General features: G+C 61.2%; 1 protein-coding gene across 2 annotated transcripts; it reads left to right on the top strand.

Moving 5' to 3' along the window:
* The first annotated feature begins 8,400 nt into the window (after positions 1–8,400).
* TSC22D3 (TSC22 domain family member 3) lies at positions 8,401–24,894 on the top strand. Of its 2 annotated transcripts, none has more exons than XM_082289229.1 (3): positions 8,401–8,787; positions 23,048–23,099; positions 23,630–24,894. In XM_082289229.1, the coding sequence occupies exons 1-3, from the start codon at positions 8,465–8,467 to the stop codon at positions 23,873–23,875; spliced, it is 621 nt and encodes a 206-aa protein (XP_082145355.1). In that variant the 5' UTR covers positions 8,401–8,464; the 3' UTR covers positions 23,876–24,894. The 2 variants fall into 2 exon arrangements, with proteins under 2 accessions (XP_082145355.1, XP_082145356.1); XM_082289230.1 differs by lacking the exon at positions 8,401–8,787 and adding an exon at positions 22,402–22,764.
* Positions 24,895–26,604: the final 1,710 nt, after the last annotated feature.

Here is a 26,604-nt window from a genome sequence, read left to right as displayed (position 1 = left end):
AAAATTATGATTCTATGATTCTATCCCTTACACTGTGGTACCTTGTACCCCTCGCCTTTGGGCAGGTGGGTGCTGTGCCCCTGCCCCTGGGGAAGCGTCCAGCACAGCAGGGCTGTGCAGCAGGACCTGTCCCACCCCGTCTGACCTGGCCTCGGGGCTGCCCCTTGCCTCTGCCCCTGCCTCAGCTCTCTGGCTCTGCCAGTTTATCGCTGCCCAGTAGTCATCCTTCAAATTCAGATCTCGCCAGTCTCCGTAAAGGACACCCTGGCACCAGGGCACTCCCGGCTGCCGGGTGAGCCCGTCCGCCCCGAGGAGCAGATCCCCCTCTCTGGTCCCCACATGCTCCCCACGCCCGGGGCCCGGCAGCCGCGCTCCTGGTGCCGGTGGCTCCGGCGGCAGCGCCGGGGACTTGCTGCCATCCAGTGGCTGCTGCCGCGGGGATGGAGACTCGGCTCCGGCTGCCCCAGCACGGGGAACTCGCGCGTGTGTCCGTGTCGCCGTGCGTGGCTGTTCACACACGCGTGTCAGTGTCTGCACACAGGAGCGCGTCTGTGTCTGCCCGTGCGGGCGCTGGCTGTGCCGTGAGCGGGGACACGGTCCCGTGAAGGGGCTGAGGCAGCCAGCGCAAGGACGAGCGTGTGCGTGTGCACGGGCATCTGTCTGCCTGTCTGGGAGCTGCAGCTGAGGGCACACAACGCAAGCACGTCGCTTTCCACAGCCACACTCATAGCGTCTGCCCTGTCCCCTCTGTGCGGCTCTGTGTCACACAGCGTCACACGCTCAGTCCTGTGCGCTTCCCAGTGAGCCTCAGCGCACGCAAGCGGGAAGCAGGGCTGGATCGGAAGGAAACGTGGCACCACTGCTCAGAGTGGCAGAGTCGGCAGCAAAACAGGGCAGCCAGGACCCACCCTGGAGCTCAGCATCTTCCCTGGCAGCCAGGACCCATCCCACTCTGGCCTGGCTGCGCTCCGCATTCTCCCCGGCAGCCAGAATCCATCCCAGAGCTCAGCAACCCACCCCCCCCCCCCCCATCAGCCTTATACTTTGCGTCTGGCTGTTCTGGGGCCACCTCAGGAGGCTTCTCTCAGGTCTGCAGAGCCTTGGGGATGTTCAGACTGTGGCTGTGCCCTTCTTGGCCCACCATGCCATGACAAGAAGGTTGGGAGAACCAGTCCTGTTCCGACTGCTGAGAGCTGTGCTCCTGCTTTCAAGCACATGGCTCCACTGGTGCTGAGACATCTTTGCTCCCTCTCAAGCCTCCATGTAACTGATGGCAGTGAATGGTGTTTGACAGGAGCCTTTTCTATCTGACATCATTTATCTGCCACTCAGCTGTAGGCACAGAGATGGGAAAGAGAGAGATCTCAGCTCGGCATTCCCTTGGGCATGGAAGCGCTCCAAATGTCCTGCTCCACAGAGCCCTCTCTGGTATTCCTGCGAGCTGTCAAGGGACCTGGTGGCTTCCATCACCAGGACATCCTGCCCCAGCAGCAGTGAACACAGGGTACAGGGACCTTCCCTGCACCTGCCATCCCTTCTGGGTGTTTTAGGTCCCAGCTCATCTCACCACTTGCATCTGGGGACAAGTGAGGTGCGGAGGCAGGTACAGGAGCAGAATGTCCTCTCCCAGAAGGATCTGGATGGGGGACAGTGCAGAGCAGCTATGTGGGTGTCACTGGAGCACAGCTGGTCCCACAGCAACTCTGCAGCTGGATGCAGGGTTTGGGATGCACCCTCCAGAAGAGGGCTCAGTGTGTGTCATGTTCCAGCACCTGCTTCCTACCCCTCTTCCAAGGTGTGCATTCTGGTGTCATAGCCAAGGGGACGGCAGCCAGTTCCTGGTCCCAGTATGACTGTAGGCATCTCCGAGGTGGGAGAGTGCCCCAGCACCGGTGGGACAAGCAGCCCCACTCGTTCCCTCCCCAAAACCAGCACGGGGACCTCATTAATTAGTACAACTCCTTCTCCATCTAACCTCGAAGGACTGTCCACCCTTGCTGCTGCTGGGAGCCCCCGACTGCCCCGGTGCAGCCAGGCCCCACTCTGCCATGGCGTTGCCCCATGACAGCCGGCTCATCACGTAAGGATCTGGAGGTGACAGGTCTACTTTTCCCTGGCCAGGCTGAGAGCAGGACTGTCCCCGTCACCCAGGGATATTCAGGCAGGCAGCTGGAGCCACAGGTCTGTGTTTGATTCCTGTATCCACAGCAGGCTTACCTCACCTCCACAGCTTGACCAGCCTCCATCTCCATCCTTGACCATGCAAAACTTGGCAAGGGCAAGACTTTGTCCACCTACTTGGGCATCAACTGGGTAAGTGTTGAGCATGATTAAATTGTTCAATTGCTTTATGTTCAACTGAACATAAAGAAACTTCATTCATATTAATAAAGCCCACATTTCTGCAGTCACTCAAGTGAGTGTTCCAGGCAGGATTTACTGTGTGGCAGCTCCTGGCAATGCCACAGCTGGGCAGCCCATCACCAGTGTTAATTAAAGGCAGAATTGGAAATTATAACCACGGCTTTTCTGCTTCTGCTTTGTCATAAATTACAATCTCTCCTGTAAATTAACACTTATAATGTCTCCCATAAATTAACAAGTGTAGGGAAGAAACGATCCCGAAACTGCAGGGGCTTTCCAGGGAAATGAATTGCTTTGCAGGGATGATCATTTTTTAATATCCCAAATTAGGTGGTTTTGGAAACCCAGCTGCTGTGTCACACCTCCTCCAGCAGCAACTTTTGATGCTGCGGCTCTTCCACCTTCACGGGAGAGACTGTGAGGGATGGGGGCACTCATCGACCCCAGGAGAGGGGTGGGGGAGATTCTTTTGGGCTGAGCCTTGAGCAAACACCAATCCCTGGCTGGGAGCACAGGGCGGATGGGGGCTGAAGGAGAAGCTCCTGAGTCTTCCAGGGTGACCACAAGCGAAGGCTGAATCAAGCACTGCTCCTTGAGATGCTGCCACAGATCTCCAGGGCAAGAAGGTCTCCAAGGCTGCCTACCTGCTGTGTGCCCACTATGGCAATTTGAGGACAGGTACAGGAGGTTGGGCAGAAGAAATGGGCTGAGGAAAGAGTCTGAGTGGCGTGGTATCCCCAAAATCCCCCCAGACAAGTCTCAGAGACAGAGGACTTGCTTGGTACCTGGCCAGGAGGAGCCATGAGAGTCCAGTGAGCTCTAGGTCACTCCAAACAAACATATCTGCAGCCCACTGTGCTCCCATCATGTGACCCTTGAGCCCCCAGAGATGAGCCTGGAGGGGGATGTATCTCTTGCATCTCCAGCAGCACCCCAGGAAGCCCTGCCAGAGGACTGGGACATCAGCACCAGGTCTTTGGCAGCACCAGTGATGGGTTTACCTGCAGGGCCAGCAGGTGCCAGACAATAGCACCTCAGGCTAAATCCACTGCTGCTGCTCTGAGCTGGCAGGGTGGATGTGTTGGCAATCCCTGGGGTAGCATCCACACATCCGGTTCCCCCTTCCTGAGAAACACTGGCATGAGGACCTGTTTCCAGCCCCAAAGCCTTTTTTGAGGTGATTTTCCTATGAAGAGAAGCAGAAGCCATGACCTGGCCTGTCCTTAGGAGCCAAGGTCAGGGCACAGGTCTGCTTCCCTCAGACATGTCCCACAAGATCTTGGCTCTCCTGATGTTCCCAAGGAGTTGATCTCCCAACGGCAAGCTCTCACCAGCCACAGAGACCAAACGGGTGTCCAGACACACTCCCGGCCTACATGGGACAAGGGGAAGTGGCTTTAAAGTGAAAGATAGTAGATTAAGTTTGGATATTAGGAAGAACCTCATCCCTGTGTGGGTGATGAGGCCCTGGCACAGGGTGCCCAAAGAAGCTGTGGCTGCCCCATCCCTGGAATTGTCCAAGGCCAGGTTGGACGGGGCTTGGATCAACCTGGGATAGTGGAAGGTGTCCCTGCCCATGGCAGGGGGTGGAACTGGATGGGCCTTAAAGTCCCTTTCAATCCAAACCATTCCATGAGTCTAGGATGCTATGATCATCCCCATAGGGTCTGCACAGCCCTGTGAATGAGTGCGTGGTTTCAAGTCACAGGCAAATAAAGAAGAGGCTTTGGCCACCTCTGACCTCACGTCAACATGTGCCTTGAACTACCAACTTGGGATAATCCCAGTACAGCTGCCAGCAGATACGAGGAAAAATGGCAGCACTGATGGGACTGTCCCGTGGGTTGTCACAAAACTGCCTCTTGGTGTGCACAAACCTCCTTCTACTTGGGCCTTTACATCTGGAAAAAGCGTTTCCCTCCAAAATGGCTGGAAGGAGGGACTCACAGCCAAAAGCACTTCTTACAGTTCAAAATGTTCAAAACTGGGGTTTATTGCCATGAGGAGGCAGCTCACAAGCTTCAGGGGAAAGATTTAGTGTCTCATTGAGTATTTGCACATTGTTTCAAATGCCACCAAAAATAAGACATTCCTGATACTTGCTGTGACTGCCAACACCAGCTGGAGCACAGAGAGGCCCCACAGAGGTGAGGATGAGGAAGGGAAGCGCACACACACACACACACACGTGTTCAGGCACACAGGTGCCTGGCAGTTTGTGTCCCCTCAAGCCCACTGCAGGGAGGAGGGAGGGCTCCCACCACCTCGCGTATCCTCTGCAGCAACTCAGCTGCCCCATCTGCACAACACCGCTCTCACCACAGTGAGCCGCTCTGGGGTGGCTCATCTCCCTGAATGGAGACCCCATTCCATGTGACTGAACCTGCTGGGTCCCCATCCCTCCGCAGGCAGGAAGGCGGGGCTACAGTCACCAGCCCTGGGGCTGCCCCGATCTCCCAGGGGTGCTGCAGAACTGGGGACAGGGTGTCTGTTTGTGGAGCACTGGGAAAAGCAGGACAAAAGAAAGGCAGGCAGCTGCCCAGGTCCCTGTGCTGGGTGCTGGGCAGAAATGCCTCCGTGTCCCACCAGAACTTCCTGGATCCTGTTCAGGCGGCGGGGGGGGGGGGAGGGAGGGGACAGGACCCCTCCTCACAGCCACACGTGGCCCCCCAAGACTGCCCACCCATCTCCCCCCATGGCTGGTGACTTACGTCAGGCAGCAGATGGATCCTGTGCCCAGCAGGCTGGCATGGGGGTGGCACCAGCGGTGCCTGCAAATACCACGGCTGCTGACGGTGCTGGTTATTCTTAGCACCCGTGGAGGCGCGGGGGGGTCGCCTGGCAGGGGCCTGGCACTGGCGGGCTCCCCTGGAGCAGATGGCCCAGTGGCATGAGCCAGCTCTCACCACGGGACCAAGAGGGAAGGAACGGGGAAGGCAGGACAGGCAGATTGCACCCAGAGCCCTGCCTAGCACTGACCCAGCTGCAGCAGAGTATTTGAGGAGAGGAGGTGATCTGGACACCACCTGAGAACAGGACAATCTTCTCTCCCAGACTCCACAGAGAGGGCCCTCCCAAAGTGAGCACTGGGGAGAGGGGCTGTGGCTGCGGGACCTGGACAGGTGCCGGACAGACAGATGGCACATGGCTGGGGACATGGCTGGCACAGAGCTGACTGAACCCAGACCCCCGCAGCCCCACACATTCCCCCTGTTCTCTCCTTCCCAGTCCACTACCCTCTCTTGTCCGGGGGACTGGAGGAGAAGTCGGAGCAGGACTGAAGTCCCTGCCCTGAGCTGGGAGCAGAGCACCCTGCATTTCAGCCAGGAATAGGGAATCCCTTTCAGAGCTGAGGGAGCCCCTTTGAGTGCAATGCCCTTCGGGGCCAAAGCTGTCCCTGCCCTCCTGGTCTGCCTCAGACCCAGCTGAGTCCCCACTCCTTCCAGCATGCCACCCTGTGCCGGTTGTGGCTTAGGGCTGCAATGACACTCCTGGGTGTTGAGCACGCGGGTGCCCTTGAGGGAAGCGGCTGTGCAGAAACTAGCACTGTCCCAGTCCCGTGAACAGCAGGACCCAAAAAGGCCAGAGCTAAACATAGGAAACCTACTTTCCAGCTGCCGCCACCAGCTGATCACCTTGAACCACCATGTGGCTCCCGGATCTGGGGCTTTAGGAAGCTCATCGTGGCTTGCACGTGAGATGATGTGTACCGGCTGCAGATGAGGAGAGACGAGCTGATGGCCGGGGAGCAGCCCCAAGCCCTGTGTGGCGGCTCTGGTGCAGCTGGAGGGGCCGTGGGCGAAGAGGCACAGCCAAAAGGCACAAGGAGCCTGGAAGAGTCAGCGAGCTGCACCCGGAGCCACCTCCAGCGCCGTCGGGGCCGGGCAGAACCCCACGGGCCCGGGGCACAGCCACTGGGGGAGCCGTGGCCGAGGAAAGGGCGCCAGCCCTGGGCGCCTGTCCTTCCCCCTGTGCCCACGCGGTGGCAGCAGCCTCCCGCGGGCCCGCGGCCGCCCGCCCCCGGAGCCCGGCCTGGGGCTCGGCTCCGCCCAGGGGGCGGCCGGAGCGCAGCGCTCGGGGGCCGCTCTGAATCCGGAGGGATGGAAGAAAAGAAATCTCAGCACCCTCCTGTTTCCGTGGGTCCTAGCAACAGTGGAGTCACCAGGGACCCCCCTCACTGGCCCCTGCCACAGGGCAGATGAGTAAGGCTCAATTACCCTTCCCTCCCTCATCACCCACTAGAAGGCCTGAGGAAGGAGCTCAAAACCAGCACTCAGCATCCACCAGTGCATAGAAGGAGGGGACACTCCTGGGGCAGCTTGTGGGTCGTCCGTCCTTCAAGAATTCACCTGTTTTCAGCATCGTCCCAGGGCTGACGGTTCCCCCCGCCCACACCTGGACCCTACGCTGATGCCACCTCCACCGGGAGCCAGATCCTGCTGGTCCGCAGGTCTGATGGGGCCTGGCATGGGAAGCCGTGCCTGAGGTCACTGTGGCCACTCTCCCAGCTGTGGATTTGTGGTGGCCGATGTCTCATCACTCCCTTGGTTACTAATGGCCTGGAAACGGCTTCATGCTCATGGGATGCATTTTCCTTCTTCATGCTGAACAGGGAACAGGAATGTTTGTTGGCCACTCCTGCCGCTCCTTCAGTGGCAGCAGCTACCCCGTTAACAGCCCCGGCGGGCACTGCACTGCCACCGGGGCCCCTGCTGTTCCAGTGATCTGGTGGCTTTGCCCAGCGCGATTTTGACCCGGTTTATCTCTTATCAATCCCGCGCCCTTCAGACACGCTGCAATCCTCCGATGGCTGCTTCCTGCACCTCCTTCCACCAGCCCTTTTGCAACCCCGCTGTACAGACCGTCCTGCCGCCCTTCTGTCCTGCCTGCCCATAGCGGGCTTCCCCAGCCTGCCTGCTCCTCCCCTCGGCAGCTCTGCTTTCTTGGACCCTTGCCCAGCCCTTCCCTACCAGCTCCCGGTTGTTCATCTCTCTGAAGGCTGAGGGCTCCCCGGGCTGGTCCTCAGGACTCATTGACCGGCAGCGATGGCAGCCCAGCCCTGCGGCCCCCCTCTCACCCATCTCTGCGTGTGCTTCGAAGCCGGGACTTGTCACCTTCCCGAATCCCATTCCGAGGGTCCCAGCCCAGTCGTCCCCACCTCTCTGAAGTGTTGTCCCATGCCCCAGCACCACCAGGACAGCAGCATATGCCCCAGCCACTCTTCGCCAGCCCCCCAGTGCAGGTCACTGGTGGCACAAATGTTCACCCTAAGACGCAACAGTGCCGGGGAAGCCACTTCTCGTCCGCCTAGAAATCCCCATTTTCCCTCGCATATCTCCGAGCCCCAGGCACCTGCCGCGAGTCTCAACGCGCCCATCCATAGCCCGAAGCCCTCGTGCGTTCCACGCATGCCTGGCTTGGCTCCGGGCGAGGCGGCTCCCAGACGTTCCCAGCAGTGGAGCCAGGTCCTTCCTAGCTTTTTCCCCCATCCAGGGACCTTTCGTCCCGTTTTTCCTCTTTCCTGCCCCGTCTCCGGAGCCACGCGGGCTGCCCGCGTCAGTGCTTCAGGGAGTGATGCTGCGGGCAGCGCCAGCCTCCTGAGCCCCCACGCCGCCCCCGGAAAGCACAGAGCGGAGCGAGAGTCCCCACCGGGAATGGGGCACCGTGGCCCTTTGTCATCCCATGCCACCCCATGTTACAATTCGCCAACTTCTCCCGGACCCGCGCGTGGGGTGGGCGCGCTGCGCGGCAACGGCGGCTCGAGGTGGGGGGCGGTGGGCGGGCGGAGCGGAGAGAGGCCGGGCCGGGGCGGAGCGGGGCCGGGGCCGGGGCGGAGCGGGGCCGGGGCGGAGCGGAGAGGAGCGGAGCAGCGGCGGGAGGGGCGCGGCCGGGTGGGCGGAACGGGGCCGGGCCGGGGCGGAGCGGGGGCGGAGCGGGGCCGGGCGGGACCGGGCGGGACCGGGGCGGGCGGAACGGGGCCGGGGCGGGCGGGGGCCGCTCGCGGCGCTCGACACCGGGCGCGTCCTGCAGCTGCTCGCCCTCCGCGGCCCCGGGAGCGGCCCCGGCGGCGCCGCCGTGGCCAGGCGCGGGGACACCCGGGATGTCCTCGTCGCCCGCGGAGGAGTGCCGGTCGCCCGTGGGGCTGGACTGCTGCAGCTGCTGCCTGGACCTGGCCAACCGAAGCGGGCTGGAGGAGGGGGCTGGGGGCGAGAACAACAACCCGGGCAGCCCCACCGTGAGCAGCTTCCGGCAGCTGCGGGAGCAGCTGGTCCGACAGAACCTCAACACCGACAAGCTGAGCTCCATCATGCGCCAGGACTCCCTGGAGCCCGTCGTGCGGGACCCCTGCTACCTCTTCAACCAGGGCATCTGCAACAGGAACATCGACCAGACCCTGCTCTCCATCCTCCTCCTCTTCCACAGGTGGGTGTCACCGCCGGGAGCCTGGGAGTCGCCGGGCGCCCTGGGGCAGCAAGCTCGGAGCTGGCAGTGGTGTGGCACTGGCAAGAGAGGGGGACTTGTGTGACCCCCGGGCTGGGGGGTGTCAGCGCCGGTGGGATCTGGGTGGGGAGAGGCACGAGTGGCCGCGTCTGGCACGGAGTCCGTACGTGGTGCCAGCCCATCCCTGGGTGCGGGTCCGGGTGGCTCTGCTCCGCCATGCCCGCCGTGCCCGTCTTGTGGTGCCCTGTGTGTACCGGGCAGTGACAACAGCCCCCAGCTGTGTGTCTTGGCCTCTGGACTCTGTGCTCATCTCCCTGGCTACCTCTGTCCACACAGACAGTGCCCGCAGGGGCATGGATAGTGTCCAGCGACAGACAGGCATCGGCCCCATCCTGCGTGGAGAGTGCAGCAGGTTCCTTGGGAAGCAGCTGTGCTGCCTCGAAAGCCATCTTGAGCGTCAGTGAGAGCCTGGGTGGGGAACCCGAGAGTCCCGGTGCCAGCTCCTGCCCTTTCGGCAGCTCCCCTGGCCCTCCCCGGCGTGGAGACAGGTTTGGCCCGGAGTGGTACTTCCCATCCCTGGAAAGTGTCTCTGCGCTGCCCGAGCTGGTCTCGGGGCTGCTCTGGGCAGGCTGCCTGTGCCCCCACAGCCGGGCGTGCTGGGGGCTGCTCCCATCCATTCCCTGGCGGACTGAGGAGGCAGGACCGCGGGGTCTGCCCTGCTCCCCTCTTCTAGCAGTGAGGACAGAGGACACTGAACAGGAGGTCCCAGCGGCTACCACTCCGCAGGCTCCCCAGCCCTGATGAGGTGAGCCCCAGGGGCGAGGAGTGGACAGAGCTGTCTCAGGTCCTGCACTGGCGCTGTGTGGGGCTGGCTCTGGTGACAGAGAGAGCTGGTGACACCCTGTGGGGGCGCAGCCTGTACAGAGGCTAGCAGGTCTGGGTCTCCCCAGTTCGGCCTGGGAGAGCCGAGCTGGGCCAGTAGTGCCACAGGTGCCCGAGGCTGCCAGTGTCTTCAGCGGGTGGGACACATCCACCACCTTGGGGGGACCTGTGGCCCATCAGTGTGACAGGTACAGATGTCTGCATGGCTGGCACGGCAAGCAGCAGCTCTGGGGCTTGCTGCTCCGCCGTGGGAGGGTAAAGCGCAGGGGGGAGCAGCACCCACGCGTTCAGAGACACCTCGCCATCCCCTTCCCACCCTACACGCACATGCACCGTGGGCGCGCTCCCGGGCTGTGCGCGGGTGGGCTCACACGTGGCTGCCCCACGCGTGTGAGCCACCCCGGCGTGCCCGCCCCCTCGCCCAGCCAGCGTCTGACGCCGAGAGGCTGCTGCCTCGAGCCGGCCTTGACGGAGACGCTCTTCCTGCACTTACATAATGCCGAGCTGCCGCTCAGGTGGGAAGGGAGGAGCTGGGACACCCGCCAAGGCACCGGTACCTGGCCCGTATGGGGAGCAGTGAACCTACCCAGCTGAGAAGGAACGGGAGCGAGAGGTTCCCCTCTTCCCTGGGGGCCTGCAGCAAGTTGGCACCGTTGGTGAAGGGGGAAGCGAGACACTGTCTCCAGTACGGGCTGCCAGGGCTGGGGTCAGAGCCAAGCACCTGCGCTGCTCGCTGGGGCAGTCAGTGACAGTGCCTATGGGCCAGAGGCCACTGATATGGGTACAGCAGGCTGCTTTCGAATTCATCCCTGGTGGAGCAGGACCTGTGGTGCTCCTGGTGAGGTAGGGAGTGAGCAGAGATGCCAGGGGACATGGATTTCTCCCTGTCAGTGCCCCTTAGCACTCCTTGCTGCCTGTCTTCCATGTGTCCCAAGAGGCTCCAGGCACTGTGTTAGTGACAGGCTGTGCCATGGTGTGGTGCAAAGCCGTGTCCCTCTGTCACACCCAGTGTCCAGGCACCTTGGTCTGGAGGCTGCCTGGCTGATCCCTCGTCACCCCTAGGTGGCACAGCATGGGGCAGCCGGGTGCACGGCCCCAGGCCCTGGAGCCAGGTGTGCCCACACCTGTGTTTGCAGTTGTTGTGCTCCAGCCTGAACTTTCTCCTTCTGGGGAATGAGCCAACGCATCCAAGAGGAGATAGCATACACAGCAGAGGATTGTGGGTGCCAGAGGAACACCCCGATAACGTGCCTGATAAGGGCACCCTGCTGCTGGCACCAGGGAACCCAAACCACTTGGAGCCCCTTGTTTTGGCTGATGTGCTCCTACAGCAACACAGGAGGAGGGGGAAGTTGCGTGGATACACATCCCTGTGTGTGGCTGACATCCAGGACAGCACGGGATCCCCAAGATCCTAAACCCAGAGTTGAGTCTGGCTCTGGGGCTGGCTGGAGACAACTCAGTCAGGGTCAGATCAGTGCTGGGCATCTCAGACAACACACATTTCATCATGTCTAACCTGTCTCTGGGGGTTTCTCTGGCTGGGTGGCCCCTGCCAGACTCTCCATACCCTTTGCTCACAGCAGGGATGTTGTCAGGGATGCAGAAGGAAGGGATGCTCTGGACCAATTGCCTCCAGGGCTGATGCTCCTGCAGAAAACCCTGCTGTTCCAGGAGTGCATGGGATCCTGTGTGGAAAGGGCTTCTCCCCACCATGTCCTCACACAGGGCATCACAAACTGCTCTCCAGGGAGATCTCAGCAATGCCAAGGGACCAAGCTCACATGGAAGCACCAGGTATAGGGAGGACAGCTGCCACTACCCTGGCTGGGCACACCTTCTCCCTGCAGGTGCTAATGAAGTGGGCAGAAAGGTCTTTGCCATCCCTCTGTAATGCCAACATTAACCCAAGATTGCTCGTCCCAGAGCCAGACACAAGCCAAATTGTGTGTGGTCCAGGGAGAGCAGGCCCATGGCCACATAGCACCTTTCCCTGGCCAGGGGGGTGAAGGGAGACGGTGGTGTGGGAGAAGGTCAGCACTGCGAGGGAAGCAGCACCCCGGGTGTGTACTGGCACATGATCGAAGCGAGCCCTACCTGGCTCTGTGTGGGGAGAGGAGGTACGTGCCAGCCTGCTTGCCCACACTGGCCAGTCATGCCAGCACTCCTGCCCAGCCTCTCCTGGGCAACACCTGGCAGCCTGGCTAGCCTGTGCCCATCCTGCTTTGGGCTCTGAGGGGACACTTCTGCATAGCCAGGTCGTCTGCAGGCACTGCCAGACCTGCTGCTCCATCCAACAGGGTGGGCAGTGACCCATCCTTTGGTCTGAGCCATGAAAGGAGCTGGGGGCCACCTTCTCCCAGGCCTGGGCAAGCCAAGGGAGTCACAGGGAGGCAGGGAAGCTCTGTGTGAGTGGTTGAGGGAAGCATGAATTTGGGCAAAGCAGGGCAGCACTGCCCTTCCCACTGTAAGGTCAGGCCAGCAAGCAAGAGCTGCCTGGGCAGCAGTACCAGGGTGGCATTTGTGTCACAGCACCACTTGTTCCCATCTGTCGGGTGTCACTTTGCGGCAGCAATGCAGGAGGAGGGGAGCCAGGGCATAAAGGGCATCCCAGGGTGGCAGGGCCAGGGCAAGCATTCCAGCTGGTCGAGTGGGCTGGAGCAACAAGAACACATTGATGGGGAGAGGGGCCATGCATGAGCGTGAGAGAGGTGTGGGTGTGGGACCGAGCTGTCCTACTCTCCCCCTTCTGGCCCTGGGACAACTCTGCCAGGGAGGGGGCCAGGAGAGCCCCCCTCCCCTCCAGAACCATGCACCAGGGCTTTGTTTGCTTTGCTCCCACAGGACAGATCTGCACATGGCCTGTGGCCTGCAGTGTTGGTTGCAAGCCCTGCACACCACTGAGGTGCTGGAGAGATTTTGTTTCAGTGGCAGGAGTAGCTTGTACTGCTGGGAGGTGCCAACCTTGGTGCACCCTAATCCTCCCAGCGTCAGGAAGATGTCAGGCAGGCAGCCAGCTAAGCCTGCTGTGGTCTCCATCATGGGCATCCCAACGGCTTGGGACCCCCACCCCGTCCCAGCAGCCTTGGGGGCCATGTCCTGGCAGACCAGGCTCACGGGGGCTCTGCTGCAGCACACTGGGTTCAGCGTGGCTTGGCAGGGCTGGCAGCAGCGTGCGCCACACAATGCACCATGCCTGTCCCTGCCTGCTTCTGCAAGACCCAGCTCCCTCCAGAAGGGTATTCCCAACATTCTCTGAAGCACAGAAGAGCCCTGCTCAGCCCCTCCAGCCCGTTAGGTGGGAAGCATTTGCCCCTAACCACAAGGCTATGGCCAAGGGGGCTGGCACAGCCGAGCCAGTCTGGTGATGCCAACGTCAGCTTCTCAGGAGCCTATCCTCTTGGTTCCCTGGGGATTCTCCAGCACTACCCATCTGCTGGGGCAGGCACTTGGCTCTGCACAGGCAGAAGTAGGTGTCCCAAGGTCAGCCAGGGATGTCAGCATGGCCCTACAGGGAAAAGGCTGGCCAGGATTTTTTTCTGTCTTTGAACTGTAAAAATGAGGAAGAGGTTGGAGCTAACGGAGGCTGCAGGGGTCTGCCCTGATCCCAGCATCATGCCCCCTCCCTCCAGCATCACACTTTCCCTTCCTTGGTGAGACATGGCCTGATCCTGGATGGTCTCTGCTGGGACCTGACACCACCTCCCTGGCCACTGTCCAGCACAAAGAGGGTTAAAGCTGACTCTGTACTTTTGGGGGAGCACCATGACCTGCATGGGACCAAAGGGCTTGGAAGGGCTTGGGATATATGTTGTCAGAGCCTGGCAGCTGTGCATGTGCCCAGGGGACATGACCGTGCACGGGTCCGTGCACTTTATGTGGGCTGCCAAGGTGAGTGAGGCTCTAGGTGGATCCTGCCCTTGGGAAGGACTGAGACCCTCTCTGTAGAGGGCAGAGAATCACAGAACCCTTTAGGTTGGAAAAGACTTCTGAGATCATCATCTCCAACTTTACCCCGGAGAAGAGGGCTGGAGAGGCGAGAGAGGCTACAGCCCATCCTGATGCTTTGCAAATGAGCTCCGAGTTATATTTATCCAGGTGCTGCACATGGCTGGCTTTGGGACAGGAGATCATCCTCTGTCTGTGTGCTGAGTTCTATATATATGTATATATCTATTTGAGGGGGCTTTGCAGAATGACTCTGGCAGCACAGGAGAAACTCTGGGCTCTCCAGACTCCAGGATCAGGGTGGTATGCAGTCCTTGCCAGCCCCACTCACAATTCCCTGAGGATGGCAGCCGAATTGGCAGAGGGTGGCAGATGCCATGGGGCAGGACAAGACATTTTCATCTCCTTAAGTGAGACCTTCACAGTGATATGCCTGTGAAATGGAGCAGGACTGCTCTGGGTGGTTTGGAGGCAGGGGATGGTCTCAGGTTGTCCCCAAGGGTTGGCATAGGCGAGGTGAGGGCTGGCTGCTGAGGTCGGGCACACACAGAGCCACAGGTATACATCCTGCCAGCAACCGATTGTCTTTCACATTGTTATTGTTCTGAAATGTCAGGGACGGCAGGGTTTCAGCAAAGGTCCCTGATTTGAAATGCCCGGGATTCCTTGCAAAGGCCAGGCGGGGTATTAATAACCGTCTCTGCTGAAGCTGTGCCGCCCTACATGTCCTTGCCTGACCTCCTGCGGGTGCTGGCTCATGCTCCAGCCGAGCACAGCTCCTGTGTCCCCGGCCCCCGCCGGCTCTGGTCTGTCCGGGCTTCGCACCCCCAGCGGGGTCCAGCTGTCCCTCGGGCCTTGTGGGGCTGCTTGGGCTCTTGCTGGGGCTCCCTCCAAGCATTCGGCCAGGCAGGAGAGCACCAGGACCTGTGAAAGGGACCAGTGAAGGGCTTGAGGGGTTCCATAAACAGGGCTTATGCTGGGCTGGAAGAGCAGACTTGGGCAGCGTGGGGTGCGCTGCACAGCTCTCGCAGCTCCCCTGCCTCCGTCCTCATTACATAACGAGCTGCCTCCCAATTAGCGAGCGGGCACTCCCGCACGCCGCAGGGCAGCAGCTGCCAGCGCCCAGCAGGGCTTCGGAGCGCCCGCTCTTGCCTGAAAAGGGGCCTGGGATTGTTTTTGGAGGATGCCAGAGGCCCTGCTTTGGGGTTCCTCTCTCGGGCTGGGGATCGCTGCAAAGCTGGGTGAGGGGCAGAACCCAGGCTGGCAGCCCCCTGCCCACCTGCCGTGGGGTTCAAGGGCGCCGCGTGGCCCTCGTGCTGCGGGGGGGCCCTTCAGTGTCGCAACCACCTAGGCTCTATCCCCACTCCCCTGGAACTGGACCAGAAAAGGGCAGCCAGGATCTGTGGGTGATCCAGCTGGGGCTGTCCAGGATGACACAGTACGCTAAGAAGCAAGGACAGTTCTAGAGTGCAGAGCCGTGGCTGGCAGGAGCCCCGGGGCAGGGCGCGAGTAACCAGGAGGCGATAACAGCGAGTTCAATGACAGGACTCCAGCCCCGGCCCGTGGGTGTGAAACGCTTTGCTCTGCGGACAGATTTGTGGATTAAAGCTCCGCCAAGGGTTCAGCCTGCCGTCCTCCCTGGGGCTGGGCATCCCTGGTCCATGGGAGGGGGTAGCATGGTCGGGGTTAGCTGCACTCCCCCAACAGCCAGCCACGATGCTCAGAGAAAGCTGCAGGGTTTTCACTGAGCTGTGCCGTACCTGGCACCCTCACCTCAGTGTTTGGCAGCTGTGGGACCCTTTGGGGGGAGCAGTGAGGTGCAAGGGTGCCCAGGGCCCACACTGTGTTGGCAGCAGCATGGGGCTGGTGTTGACAAACACCGGCAAGGTGGGATGTTTGGCCACATGATCCAGGGCTGGTAACAACCAAATGAGCCGGTTTTCCTCTTCCTCTCCTACACCAGCATGCCTGGGGAAGCTGTGACTCTGGGGCCTTCCTACATGGCGAGAAGGACTTGCCTGGAACTGGGTCCTCTCTGACCTCCCCTCCTCACGCAACTGCTGGGAGGCAACTCCTACTGGGGGCAAAGGAGGAAGAAGAGGGTCTGGTGACAAAGTTAAAGAAAAATTGCAGCTCTCAGCAGGCTGGCTCGAGGGTGTGCACTTGCAGGCTAGAAAAAAACCAGAACTGGGAGTACAGCCAAGTACCTTTATCAGAGGAAGCAGGCAGCCCCACAGCTGGACACAGGAGCCTGCCAGGGCTCCCTCCACCACCCCACACTGCCTCCAGCCTGACAGGTTGGAGGAGTCTCCACACAACAATCCCTGCCCATGCCTGCTGCCTGGCAGGGTGGGTCACCTGTGTCCCCTGCCCGTGGACACAGAGCTCACTCTGCCTCCACTGGGCATGAAGGGAAGGAGGACATGTTCCCTGTCAGCCTTCCCGAGGGTAGGTTCCCCTCCAGCCTTCCCTCACTTAAACCCTCCCTGGGGTTCCCCAGCATGGCAGAGGCCACCGCTTCTGTGTGGGCCACACATGCCTCTGATGTCTCCTGGCTTGGGACTGGGACCAGGCAAGGCCAGCAGCACCGGCTCCACAGGCAGGCGGTGCATCCCTACCCAGGCACTTCCAGGTGTGCCCAGGAATAGTTACCCTCTGCTCTGGAGCAGCACATGCCCTGGATTGGGTGATTTATGACCCCTCCAAGGCTCTGATGGGCATGACCTGGGTCTCCATGTCACAGGGCTCTTGGTTGCATGAGGCTTCTGTATGTCCCACACAGCTCCTGGAGGGCACCAGCTGAGGTGGGGGGTAGTGCCAGGCCTCAGGGAGCAGCTCAGCCAGGAATCTCCAGGAGGAGGAAACCAAGATCTGGACAACTGGTGTACTTTGGCAGTGCTAGGCCCACAGCCCTTGGGACTGGCACAACAGCCCCATGCCAGTGCCATAGGGCAGGCAGTTGCTGTTCAGGATGGTGGGATTGGCATGGCAGATGACCCAGCTGCCTGTTTGCCTGTGGGCAGCCCCTGGCATTACCTCTCCTTTCCCAGAACCGGGACAAAGCTGCTGACAAGACCTGGAGCCCCTCAGCTTTGTCCCACACCCAGCCCTTCCTGCCACAGTCTCCCATAGGCCCCAGCCATCACCAGTGTCCCCAGCCACACTTCCCTCTATTCCTGCAGGGCACAGCTAGGATGCCCTGGCACTGGCATCCCCAGTCCCTTGGCTGGCACCACCACAGTTGCAGTATTTTGGGCTGTGACAGGCAGAGTTTTCTTAGCTGTGTGTTTGCAAGCAGTAGCTTTTCCTCTCCCACTCTGCTCTGACCCTTGGAGCAGGAGATCTGGCTCTGCAGAGCAGCCTGGGCAGCCTTGGCTCTGCGCCTTTCCCAGTTTGCTCTCCAGTGTCTCTGAGGCCAGGCTATAAACATTTCCCACGCCTCAGACCCTCTGAAGGGCCTTCCTCCCATTGAGCTGAGTCCTTGGGAGAGAGCAAGCCAGGAACGCTGCCACGGAGCTGTGAGCACAGCCTGGAGCAGGGGGAGAGCCAAGACTGGGGAGCCAGGGCTGCTCCTGAAGCCCCAACCACCCCTCTGGCTCCATCGGCCGCTGCCAGGACAGGAGCATCCTCTGGTGTGTGGCACTGCAGTGCCTGGTGCAGGTCCAACACACAGGGCTCAGTACAACAGCACATCTTGTCCCTGGGGCTGTGGGGAGAGGGCATGTCCCCTGACCCACAGCACTATGCAGGTATGGGATGCCAGGCAGCAAGAGATAATCCCCTCGTCCTACTCCCTATCTCCCCTTGCTCCAGCCTGGCAGAGCTCTGTTGGGCCTGCCGAACTCCAAGTCCAATTGCTGAGGAGGGGGTTGTCACTTAATGTCACCCAGGAGGGAGGCTGGCATCTTCTGGGCTGAGGAACAGGCTGTGTAAGGGTTTAGGCGCTGCTGGCAGCTTTGGGGTGTCCTGCAGGGCCACTGCTTGGGTGATATCATCATTGGCTGGTGTCACCACCTCTCCTCACTGCTCGATGACAGCCACCGGTGCTTTTTTTCCCCCAGAGAGCACAACAATTAGTGTCACAATTAGCCTGTATTGCGACTGCTGTCGCTGTTACCAAAATAACCACAGGCACGAGCTGGGCCTGGCCTGATGAACCTCCTGTCACTGTGTGTAGATGCAGGAGCTGCCATGCTGCTGCCTCGGGAATGCAGTTCACAGCACTGGCCCCTCTCGCCCAGCTTGCTCCAAGCGCCCATCACTGTGGCCTCTGGTGCCACAGGGTAACTGTGAGTCCATGCGCCCTGCTCTTTAGGAAGAGCAAGGTGGTGTGTTTCCCACCCTGCTCTGCTTAGAGGAGCAGGAGCAGGTGGTGGGACAGGAGCCTGGCAAGGCCAGGGCCATGGTGTGCTAGGAAAGGGCCCCCCCACCACTTGGGGTGCAGCTGGAGCCCCATGTAGGACCCTGCTGCTGTGGGGGCATTGGGGCAGCTCAGAGGTGCTCCTGGGGAGAGCTGGCACAAAGCAGAGTCCAGCAGAGCTGGGAGCTGCTGCTCCCACTGTGGAGGTGCCAGCAGGGCTACAGGTGACACCCGTGGGCTGGGGATGCCCTCCCGCTATGCAGGGGCACGCGGAGCTGTCCTGCGCCGTGCCGCTGACACCAGGGGTACAGGCAGGGCCGTGTGTCAGCTGTTAGTCAGGGCAGCATGTGCAGGGGGTGCCGGCAGCGCTCGTGCATCTGCACACGGAACAGCAGCATTTGTTTGGCACACAGAGTGTGTCACGGGGTCACAGAGACATTCAGGTTGGAAAAGACCCCCAAGATCGTCAGCTCCAGGTACTAAACTAATGTGCTTGCACATGTGTGTGAGCAGGGCGCACCAATGCGCACATGCATGTGCAGGGTGTGTCCCTGTGTGCAGGGCACACGCTCGTGTGGGCTGCAAACACACGTGTGTATGCAGGGGGTGTGGGCGTGCTGCGTGTGCACGCGCATGTGCGGGCAGGACTCGCTTGTAGGGGCTGCAAGGTGTGCCGTGGGCGTGTGCACCCAGCGAAACGTTCAGGAGCCGCATCCCCACGTGAGGGTGTAGGGCTGCGAGGGGGCTGCAGCCCCCCTGCCCGGCCTGACCTGCCCTGGCCACAGGCTGCATAGGGATCCCTCATTTACTGAGTGCCTGGAAAGAAACTTCTGCTTCTTCATCCCTCCAGAGCATCCCGCGCTGTGGCCTCTCAAAGGCCGACAGCATCCTGCCCAGCCTCAGACTGAGGAGTCCATGCCCTGAGCAGTGATGTGGGCAGGGCTGGCTGGAAAGACCCAGGGGGACTGCAGGGAAATCAGTGACTTACTCTGGTTTATTTTTGCAATAGACCCAGCTCCATGGGGAAAATATTGGAGGTGGCAGAGCTGAAGCAATCTCCCCCCCAAAGCATTTTCCAGCTTCACTCCAGCAGCTGCAGAACTCCTTGGTTTTTTCCTCAGTCCTTGGTGCCTGAGTGTTGCATCAGAAAGGTACCAGGCAGGGACCGGGAACCTCAAGCTGTGAGACAAGGACCACCAGCCAGGCTCTGGTCTGCCCATTCTGGAGCCCTTGGACCCTGCCACTAATGATTTAGGGCTTCCTTTGGGAAGGAGGCTGAGCCAGGAGTCAGGGGGCCGGATCACAGGAGGGAAAACAGGCACAGCTGCCAGGGCTGGGGGCAGGCTGGGGTCTGCCCACCCCCCCTCCCTGTTGCTGACACCTCTCTGCAGAAGGTGGCACAGCTGTGGGAGAAAATGCTCTCCCCATCTCTTCTGTCTTTTCCACAGTGAAACCAGCACGCTTCATGAGCTGCAGTGGGAAACTGAGTCAAGGGACCCCTGGTGTGGGTGGTCTGGACTTGTCCCAGCAAGGGAACAAAGCTGTGTCCCAGGGGCTGCCACCAAGCCCACCACCAGCCACTCTGGGGACAAGTGCACACAGAGGCCTTTCATCCCCCCAGGGAGGGGGGCACCCGCGCAGCTCGGGATGGCACACTGGCCATCGGCCTTGAAAGGGCCAATTGAGTGCAGCTGAGGTCATCCCCCAGCATGTTTACCCCGTGGCTGGAGCCCCTGGATGCAGCCAACACCCGGGCTGTCTCTGCCACTGCAAGCTGGGGGGACGCAGCCACAGGCAGAGCCAGCATCGCCCCTGGGAACAGAGGGGCTGGAAGGGGGTCACGGGGTGGCATGGCCTTCCCGCCGCCGTACTCCCCGAGCCTCTTCAGAAGGAGGGACTGGTAAGTAGGGCCTGGTGTGGGTGAGGGGGGAGCACAGGCCAGCCCCGGGGCTTGGGGGACAGAGCCCTGCCTACTCTCTGCAGTGCCAGCACCCTGCTCAGTCCCTGCTCAGCAGCGTTGCATGGGCTGGAGTAGTGCTGACACAGGGGGATGTGCATCATCCCCCCCACAGGTCCCAGATGGGCCCACCAGGGAGAAAATGCTTTCTCACGTCCTCGCATCAAACGCGCATGTCCTGAGGCACCCGCATACGCCCGGCTGTGGTCCACAGGCGGCACAGCATTCTCACCCTGCCCTGGGAGGGGGTTGTGATTTGTGGAGAGCTGCCTGGCTAGGTCTTGCTCCCAGCAGGAGCCGTGCTGCACTGTGCCTCAGTTTCCCTTTCTGATGGGGAAATTCCACTCTGCTCCCCCTCCCCGCTTCAGGAAGGGTCACAGCAGCACACCCACTAGTCAGGGCTGCTTGGCCTCTTCCAACAGCCAAGTGCAGGCACATTCAGTCCCCCCTGGATTGGGGCATTTGGTGTCCTTTGCAGCACCCCTGGGGTGCACGTGCCCTGCCAGCGCTAACGCTTTCTTGGACGCTATGCCGTGTGTGGGCTCTGCCATCCAGCATCAGCCTCAGGGTGATGAGCCCCCGGAGGCAGGGGCAGCAGGCATCCACTGAGCAAAGTTCCCCCAGGCCCATATCCAGAGGGCAGAGATAAGTGGGCAGCCAAGGGCAGTGGGGGCAGCACCGCGTGGGCAGTGCCACCCCAGCCCCCGGGATGCGGGGGGCGTTCTAGGGGCCCTGCTTCCACCCCTCGGAGGCGACCCTCTCGCTCTATGTGTAAGTCGCTCTGTGGACGCGAGAAGGACCCGTCGTGACCCCGGGGCTTGCACACGCGTGCGCACACACAGGGATGCCGCTGCCCGCGAACACGGGCAGAGCCGTCCCGGGCCGTGCACCCCGGCCCAGCGCCTGCAGTGCCGCCCGTGTCCGCGGGGGGGCCCCCCCGCCCGGTGCGGGGTTATGCAACGGCGGGCGGGGCCGCCGCGGCCCAGGGCGCCCGGACGGTTCTGTACTCCGAGTTTCTGCGGCACCCCGGGGTCGTTGTTCTGCACCCCGAGGGTGTGGTTGTTCTGTACTCCTGTACCCCGGCACTGTTCTGCAGCCCAGGGGTGGTGGTGTTTAGTGCTCCCGAGTTTGTTCTGGACCCCGATTTTGTTCTGGATCCCAGGTTTGGTCTGCATCCCGCGGTTGTTGTTTATGAACCCTGGGCGTGTTCTGTACCCCGAATTTGTTCCGCACCACAAAGTCATTGTTCTGCACCCTAGATTTGTTGCTCTGCACCCCGGGTTGGCTCTGCACCCTGGAGTTGTTTTGCTCTGTACCCCGAGTTCGTTTTGTACCTTCACTTTGTTCTGTACCCGGGGGCTGTTCTGCACCCCGAGGGTGTTGTCCTGTACCCCGGGTTTGTTCTGCACCCCGCAGTTGTTGTTCTGCAGCCTGGAGGCGTGTTCCGTACTCTGGGTTGGTTCTGCACCCCGGGTTTGCTCTGCACGCAGGTTTTCGTTTCCCCTCCTGGGGTTGTTTTTTACGCCTGGGTTGTTTTTCTGCTCTCGTTTCTGTTGTTTATCACTCCTGTTTCTGTTTGTTTTGCACCCCCGTTTCTGTTATGCGCCCCGGTTTTTTTAGCAGCCCGTTCCTGGTTTTCCCTCCCGTTTCTGTTTTGCACCCCGGGTTGTATTTTGAATGCCCGTGGCTCCCCTTTCCCTCATGCCCCCACTTCACAATCACGAGGCCTCACTGTGAGGGACCTGCAGGCTGCACCTACAAATGCAGACCGGGTTCACCCCTTCTGCGAGCACCCAAGCAGGTGCGTGTGTCCCCCTCACTGAACCCCCATCCTGGGTGCCCAGGAGCACAGGAAGGACATGCTGAGGTGTGTGGGCTGTGCGGGGTTGTACTAAGGATGCCGGGGGTGCCAGGACTGTGCTTGCAACAGACAACGGATGTGAGGTGGGGCTGCAGAGTAGGGGGGACACAGTGCTGAAGCGCGGGGTTCTTGCACTGGGATGGTGCCGTGCTGTGGTTCAACTGGAAGGGGAGGAGGGGCTGCAGAGGGGTGCAGTACACGGTGTGAGGGGGCAGTACCGGGGGGCAGTGTGCCGTACCGGGGGGCAGTACCGGGGGGCAGTACCGGGGGGCAGTACCGGGGGGCAGTACCGGGGGCAGTACCGGGGGCAGTGTGCTGCACCGGGGGCAGTACCGGGGGGGCAGTGTGCCGTACCGGGGGGCAGTACCGGGGGGCAGTACCGGGGGGCAGTGTGCTGCACCGGGGGCAGTACCGGGGGCAGTAGCGGGGGCAGTACCGGGGGGCAGTGTGCAGTACCGGGGGGCAGTACCGGGGGGCAGTACCGGGGGCAGTACCGGGGGGGGCAGTGTGCCGTACCGGGGGGCAGTGTGCTGCACCGGGGGCAGTACCGGGGGGCAGTACCGGGGGCAGTACCGGGGGGCAGTGTGCCGCACCAGGGGCAGTACCGGAGGGCAGTGTGCCGTACCGGGGGGCAGTACCGGGGGCAGTGTGCCGTACCGGGGGGCAGTACCGGCGCAGCCCCCGACGCGGCGCTGCGGGGCGCCGGGCGGTCCCGGCCGCGTTCGCCCCTCCCCGCAGGGCGGGCGCCGCCGATATAAGCGGGGGCGGCGCGGGGGCCCCGCAGTGCGTTTTGCTCCGTGTGTGTGTGTGCATCCCTGCGCCCGCAGCCATGAGCACCGGCATGTACCAGTCCCCCATGGAGGTGGCTGTCTACCAGCTCCACAACTTCTCCATCTCCTTCTTCTCCTCCCTGCTCGGGGGGGATGTGGTCTCCGTGAAGCTCGACAACAGGTAGGGGCAGCCCCGGTGCGCCGTGGTGCCTCGGCCATTCGCCGCGGAGATCCGGGGGAAGGGGCGTCCCGGTGCCCGGGGGGGCCCACTGCGACCCCCGATTGATGAGGTGGGGGGGCATTGCTGCTCCGGGAGTGAAGGGCACACGCGACCGGTGTGTCATGAATTCCCTTGGGGAGGGGGACGCCCCGATGCACTGGTGAGGGGGAGGTGTCGCGGTGCACGTACCCCTGTGGAAGGGAGGTGTTCGGTGCTGACCCCCGGCCTCTCCACTCTCTTCCAGCGCCTCCGGAGCCAGCGTGGTGGCCATCGACAACAAGATCGAGCAGGCGATGGTGAGCTGCAGCGCTGCGCCCCCCCCCCCCGCACCTTCCCCCGTCACCACGCGGGTGCTATGCCCGGGGGTGGGCTTCCTGCTCCCGGGTGGGTGCTCTGCCGAGGGCGGGGGGTCCCTCTGCCCACGGGGGTCCCCACTCCCCATTCAGCTGCCAGGCAGAGCTGCTCTTTGTCTGCGACCGCCGCGAAGCTCATTGGCTCCAGCCACTCCGCAGTGCGCAGGGAGCGAGGGTGGTCATGGAGGGGGACTTTGGGGGTCTCTGACCGAGCCGGGTTCCTTGGGTGCTCGGGAACTCCAGCCCCCCAAACCCCGGGGCTGGGGAGGGGGCTGGAGAGTGCTTCTGGATGCTGAGATACCAGAGAGATGGCGGCTGAGGGAACTATACTGGCCAGGTTGGGTGTGGGGAGGGATAGTCCTTGGAAAAAGCTTCTGCAGCATGTGGCACTTTCCTCAGGACTTGGGAAAGGGAGGGAGCAACCCCCAGGGCATTACTCTCCATTGATCAGTCTCTTCCATGGTCTTTTGAAGGATCTTGTGAAAAATCATCTGATGTATGCTGTGCGGGAGGAGGTGGAGGTCCTGAAAGAGCAAATCAAGGAACTGTTGGAGAAAAACTCCCAGCTGGAGCGTGAGAACAGCCTCCTGAAGACCCTGGCCAGCCCTGAGCAGCTGGAGAAGTTCCAGTCCCGGCTCCCAGCAGAGGTTCTGTGCCCTGAGGAGCAGAGCCCCGGGGTGGCTGCCCCGGCCCAGCACTCCGGGGGCTCTGCGGTGTAAGGTGGCTCTGTCCTCGGGGTGGGCAGAGCCACAGAACTCTTTCTACTTAATCTCCTGCAAAATCGTTTCCGCCTTCATCTCACACGAAGGACTGCCAGACCCTGGCACTGAGCCGTGCCCCTTGGGCAGCCCTGGCCAGCCCGCAGAGCCAGCGGCCGTCTCCTTCATGAGGATGCTCTTCTGCAAGGAAGACAGGGGCAGCTGACCCCTCCTCCCCATCCAACCACCCACCAGGTGCCAGGAGGAGATCTGTGGTACCTGTCCTGGGCTCTGCTGACGAGCAGAGCTGGGCAGTCTTTGGCACCATGATGGTAACCTGCGGTTGGAAGGAGTGCACGCCAAGCCCCAGGCCGTGGTTGCATTCTGCAGGGGGGTGTCTCTTTCTGGCAAAGCCTGACATTGGAGGGAGACCGATGTTTAGTGAGCGAAGCAGGTATGTCCCACAAGCCACCCTGGAGCCTGCTGGAACCCGACCAGGACTGAGCAGCACCAGGGATGGCAGCTGCAGCATAGTCCATGGCTGAACGCACAGCAGTGTGGGGATTACAAGGAAAAAAAGCTTGTTTTGTTAGTTTGGGCATCTTCTGTAGCTGTATCTGTGTATAAACATGTGCATGAGAGGTGCCTCTGAGGCTGTGGGGTGCCCGCTCTGGGCCAGCCGTGCCCATCTGAACAGCTGGGGCATTCAGAGGCAGACTGGAATGGTGAGAGGCTGTCAGTGGGCAGCCAACTACTGCAAGTGGCACCAAGGAGGGGACAGATTCACTCCTCTCTGGCATCCCACGTGACAGAACCATGTGGCAGCGCGGGGAGGATCTGGACTGACCATTGGGCAGAGCCACAAGCCAGGCTGTGCTCTAACCCACTGGGGTGGAGGAGCCAGCCCGTGCTCCTGGGCTCCCCTCTGTCCCTGGCCTGTTCTCTGGGACGTGATGGGACATTGCTTTTGATGTCAGAAGCGGTGACACTGTTGTGTAAATCTAGATAGAAATGGCAATAAACTCTACTTTTTATATATACCTGCGCCCCAAAGTGTGTCTGTGGCTGGGAAGAGGGGGGAGAGTGATGGCACTGGAGAAGAGGCTGGGACTTGCTGGGATGGGACTGGTGAGGTTGCTGGGCTGGTGCTGTTCCCCAGCTGGGAAAACCTGGCAGCTCCCCACCTTTGCAGGGGGGTTCAGTCCCCCCTAGATGGCCCTGGCTGAGCCAAGATGTGTTTTTGGAACTGTGAGCAGGCAGCTCCTTCCCAGGGGCTGGGTGTGTGGTAGGGAAAAGTGCTGTGAACCCGCAGATCTCTGTCCCCTGTGTCACACCTGTGCAGGGCAGACTTGGGGGCACAAGCAGGGAGGAGGTTCTTCTCAGGCTGTGTGGAGCTGTATGTACCCCCAGCTCTGCTCTTCCTCTGGTGTTTTTGTTCTCACAGCCATCATTGATAGTTTTGGATTGGTTTCTTTTTCATTTTGGGCCATCTCAAAACATGATGTAAGAGGATGGGTCATCTGGACTGAACAGTGCTGGATAGGGGCAGGGGATGCCCCAACCCTGTTCTAGGGCACAGCCAGCTTTTGATTCAACCTCATGGGGTATGTGAGAGAGGGCAAAAAACCCCCAAACCCTCCATCTCTGGGGTTGCTGATAGCTACTACAGGTTAAAGTGTGGAGGTGTTTGTGCAGAGCCCCAGGCTGGCAGGATGTTTGAAGCAAGGTGCAGTATCCTGCCCCAGAGTTTTCTACCGGGACACAACTGGGCCATCTGGAGCCATCCCTGGGCCGGCAGTGCCTGGGGACCAGGTAGGTAGCCATACCCTGTGCTGCAGCAGCACAGCTCCACATGGTTTCAGGTCTCTGCTGTGGTGAGGGCGGTTCAACCCCAGCCCTGTATGAGTCATGGTGGAGCTGGGGGTGGTTGGCACCCTGGAAACGCCGGGTAAACAGCAAAACACAGGCCACGGTGGCTTGAAATCGTTATTGGGTGACTCTCGCCTCCCTGTCCTGTCTGTCCCAACATGGTGGCCCCACAGCAGCCTTACGCAGGCAGCCCTGCAAGTGCTCTAGTGCATGTACCTTGTGAGTACATGTGTGTGATGACTTTCCCAGTGTGTGTGTAAACAGGTTCAGGCTCCCCTACCACGTACATACACATCCCTTGCACACACAGGCACTGCAGCAGCCCGTGGGACACACACAGAGCAGACCCCCTGTGCTGCCAGCCTCTCAGGCTTGCAGCTGCTCCAGGAAGGGCTGTTCCACAGGGCAGCTGGATCCAGCTGTGCTTCCACTGGCCAGGTCACTAGGGTGGGTGTTGGGGGTGCTGGGAAATGGTCTGGCCATCCTTCTGGCCCTTCTTGGCTGGGGAAGCTTCAGCCTGCAGCAATGAGCTCTGTGCCCCATTTGTTCTTATTGCACCCCTCAATCCAGCTGCATTCAAGGGGTGCGGTGATGGTGTTGGGAGTCCTGTTTGTCGCCTCTCCCCGTCCTCTGTCCCCTCCCCACAGCCTTGGGGTTCTGCACAGCACACAGGCACACGGGGACAGGCAGTGGCAAAACCCGCTCATTGCAATCACCCGCCCCAAACCACTTGGTTCAGAGCTCAGCCTTCCTCCCACGGGTAGGCAGAGCCTTTCCCGTCCTGCAGCATGGTGTGACACAATGCCAGCTAATGGCACAGGGCAGCCCTTGCAGGGCCCCCAGCTGCCTGCTGCCCACAGTGCCCCAGGGGTTAATGCACA

The sequence above is a fragment of the Coloeus monedula genome, assembly GCF_965178545.1.
Source record: "Coloeus monedula genome assembly, chromosome: 12".
Classification (NCBI taxonomy): Eukaryota; Metazoa; Chordata; class Aves; order Passeriformes; family Corvidae; genus Coloeus; species Coloeus monedula.
Note: the sequence above shows the minus strand (reverse complement) of the source record. Positions and strands in the feature narration are given on the sequence as shown.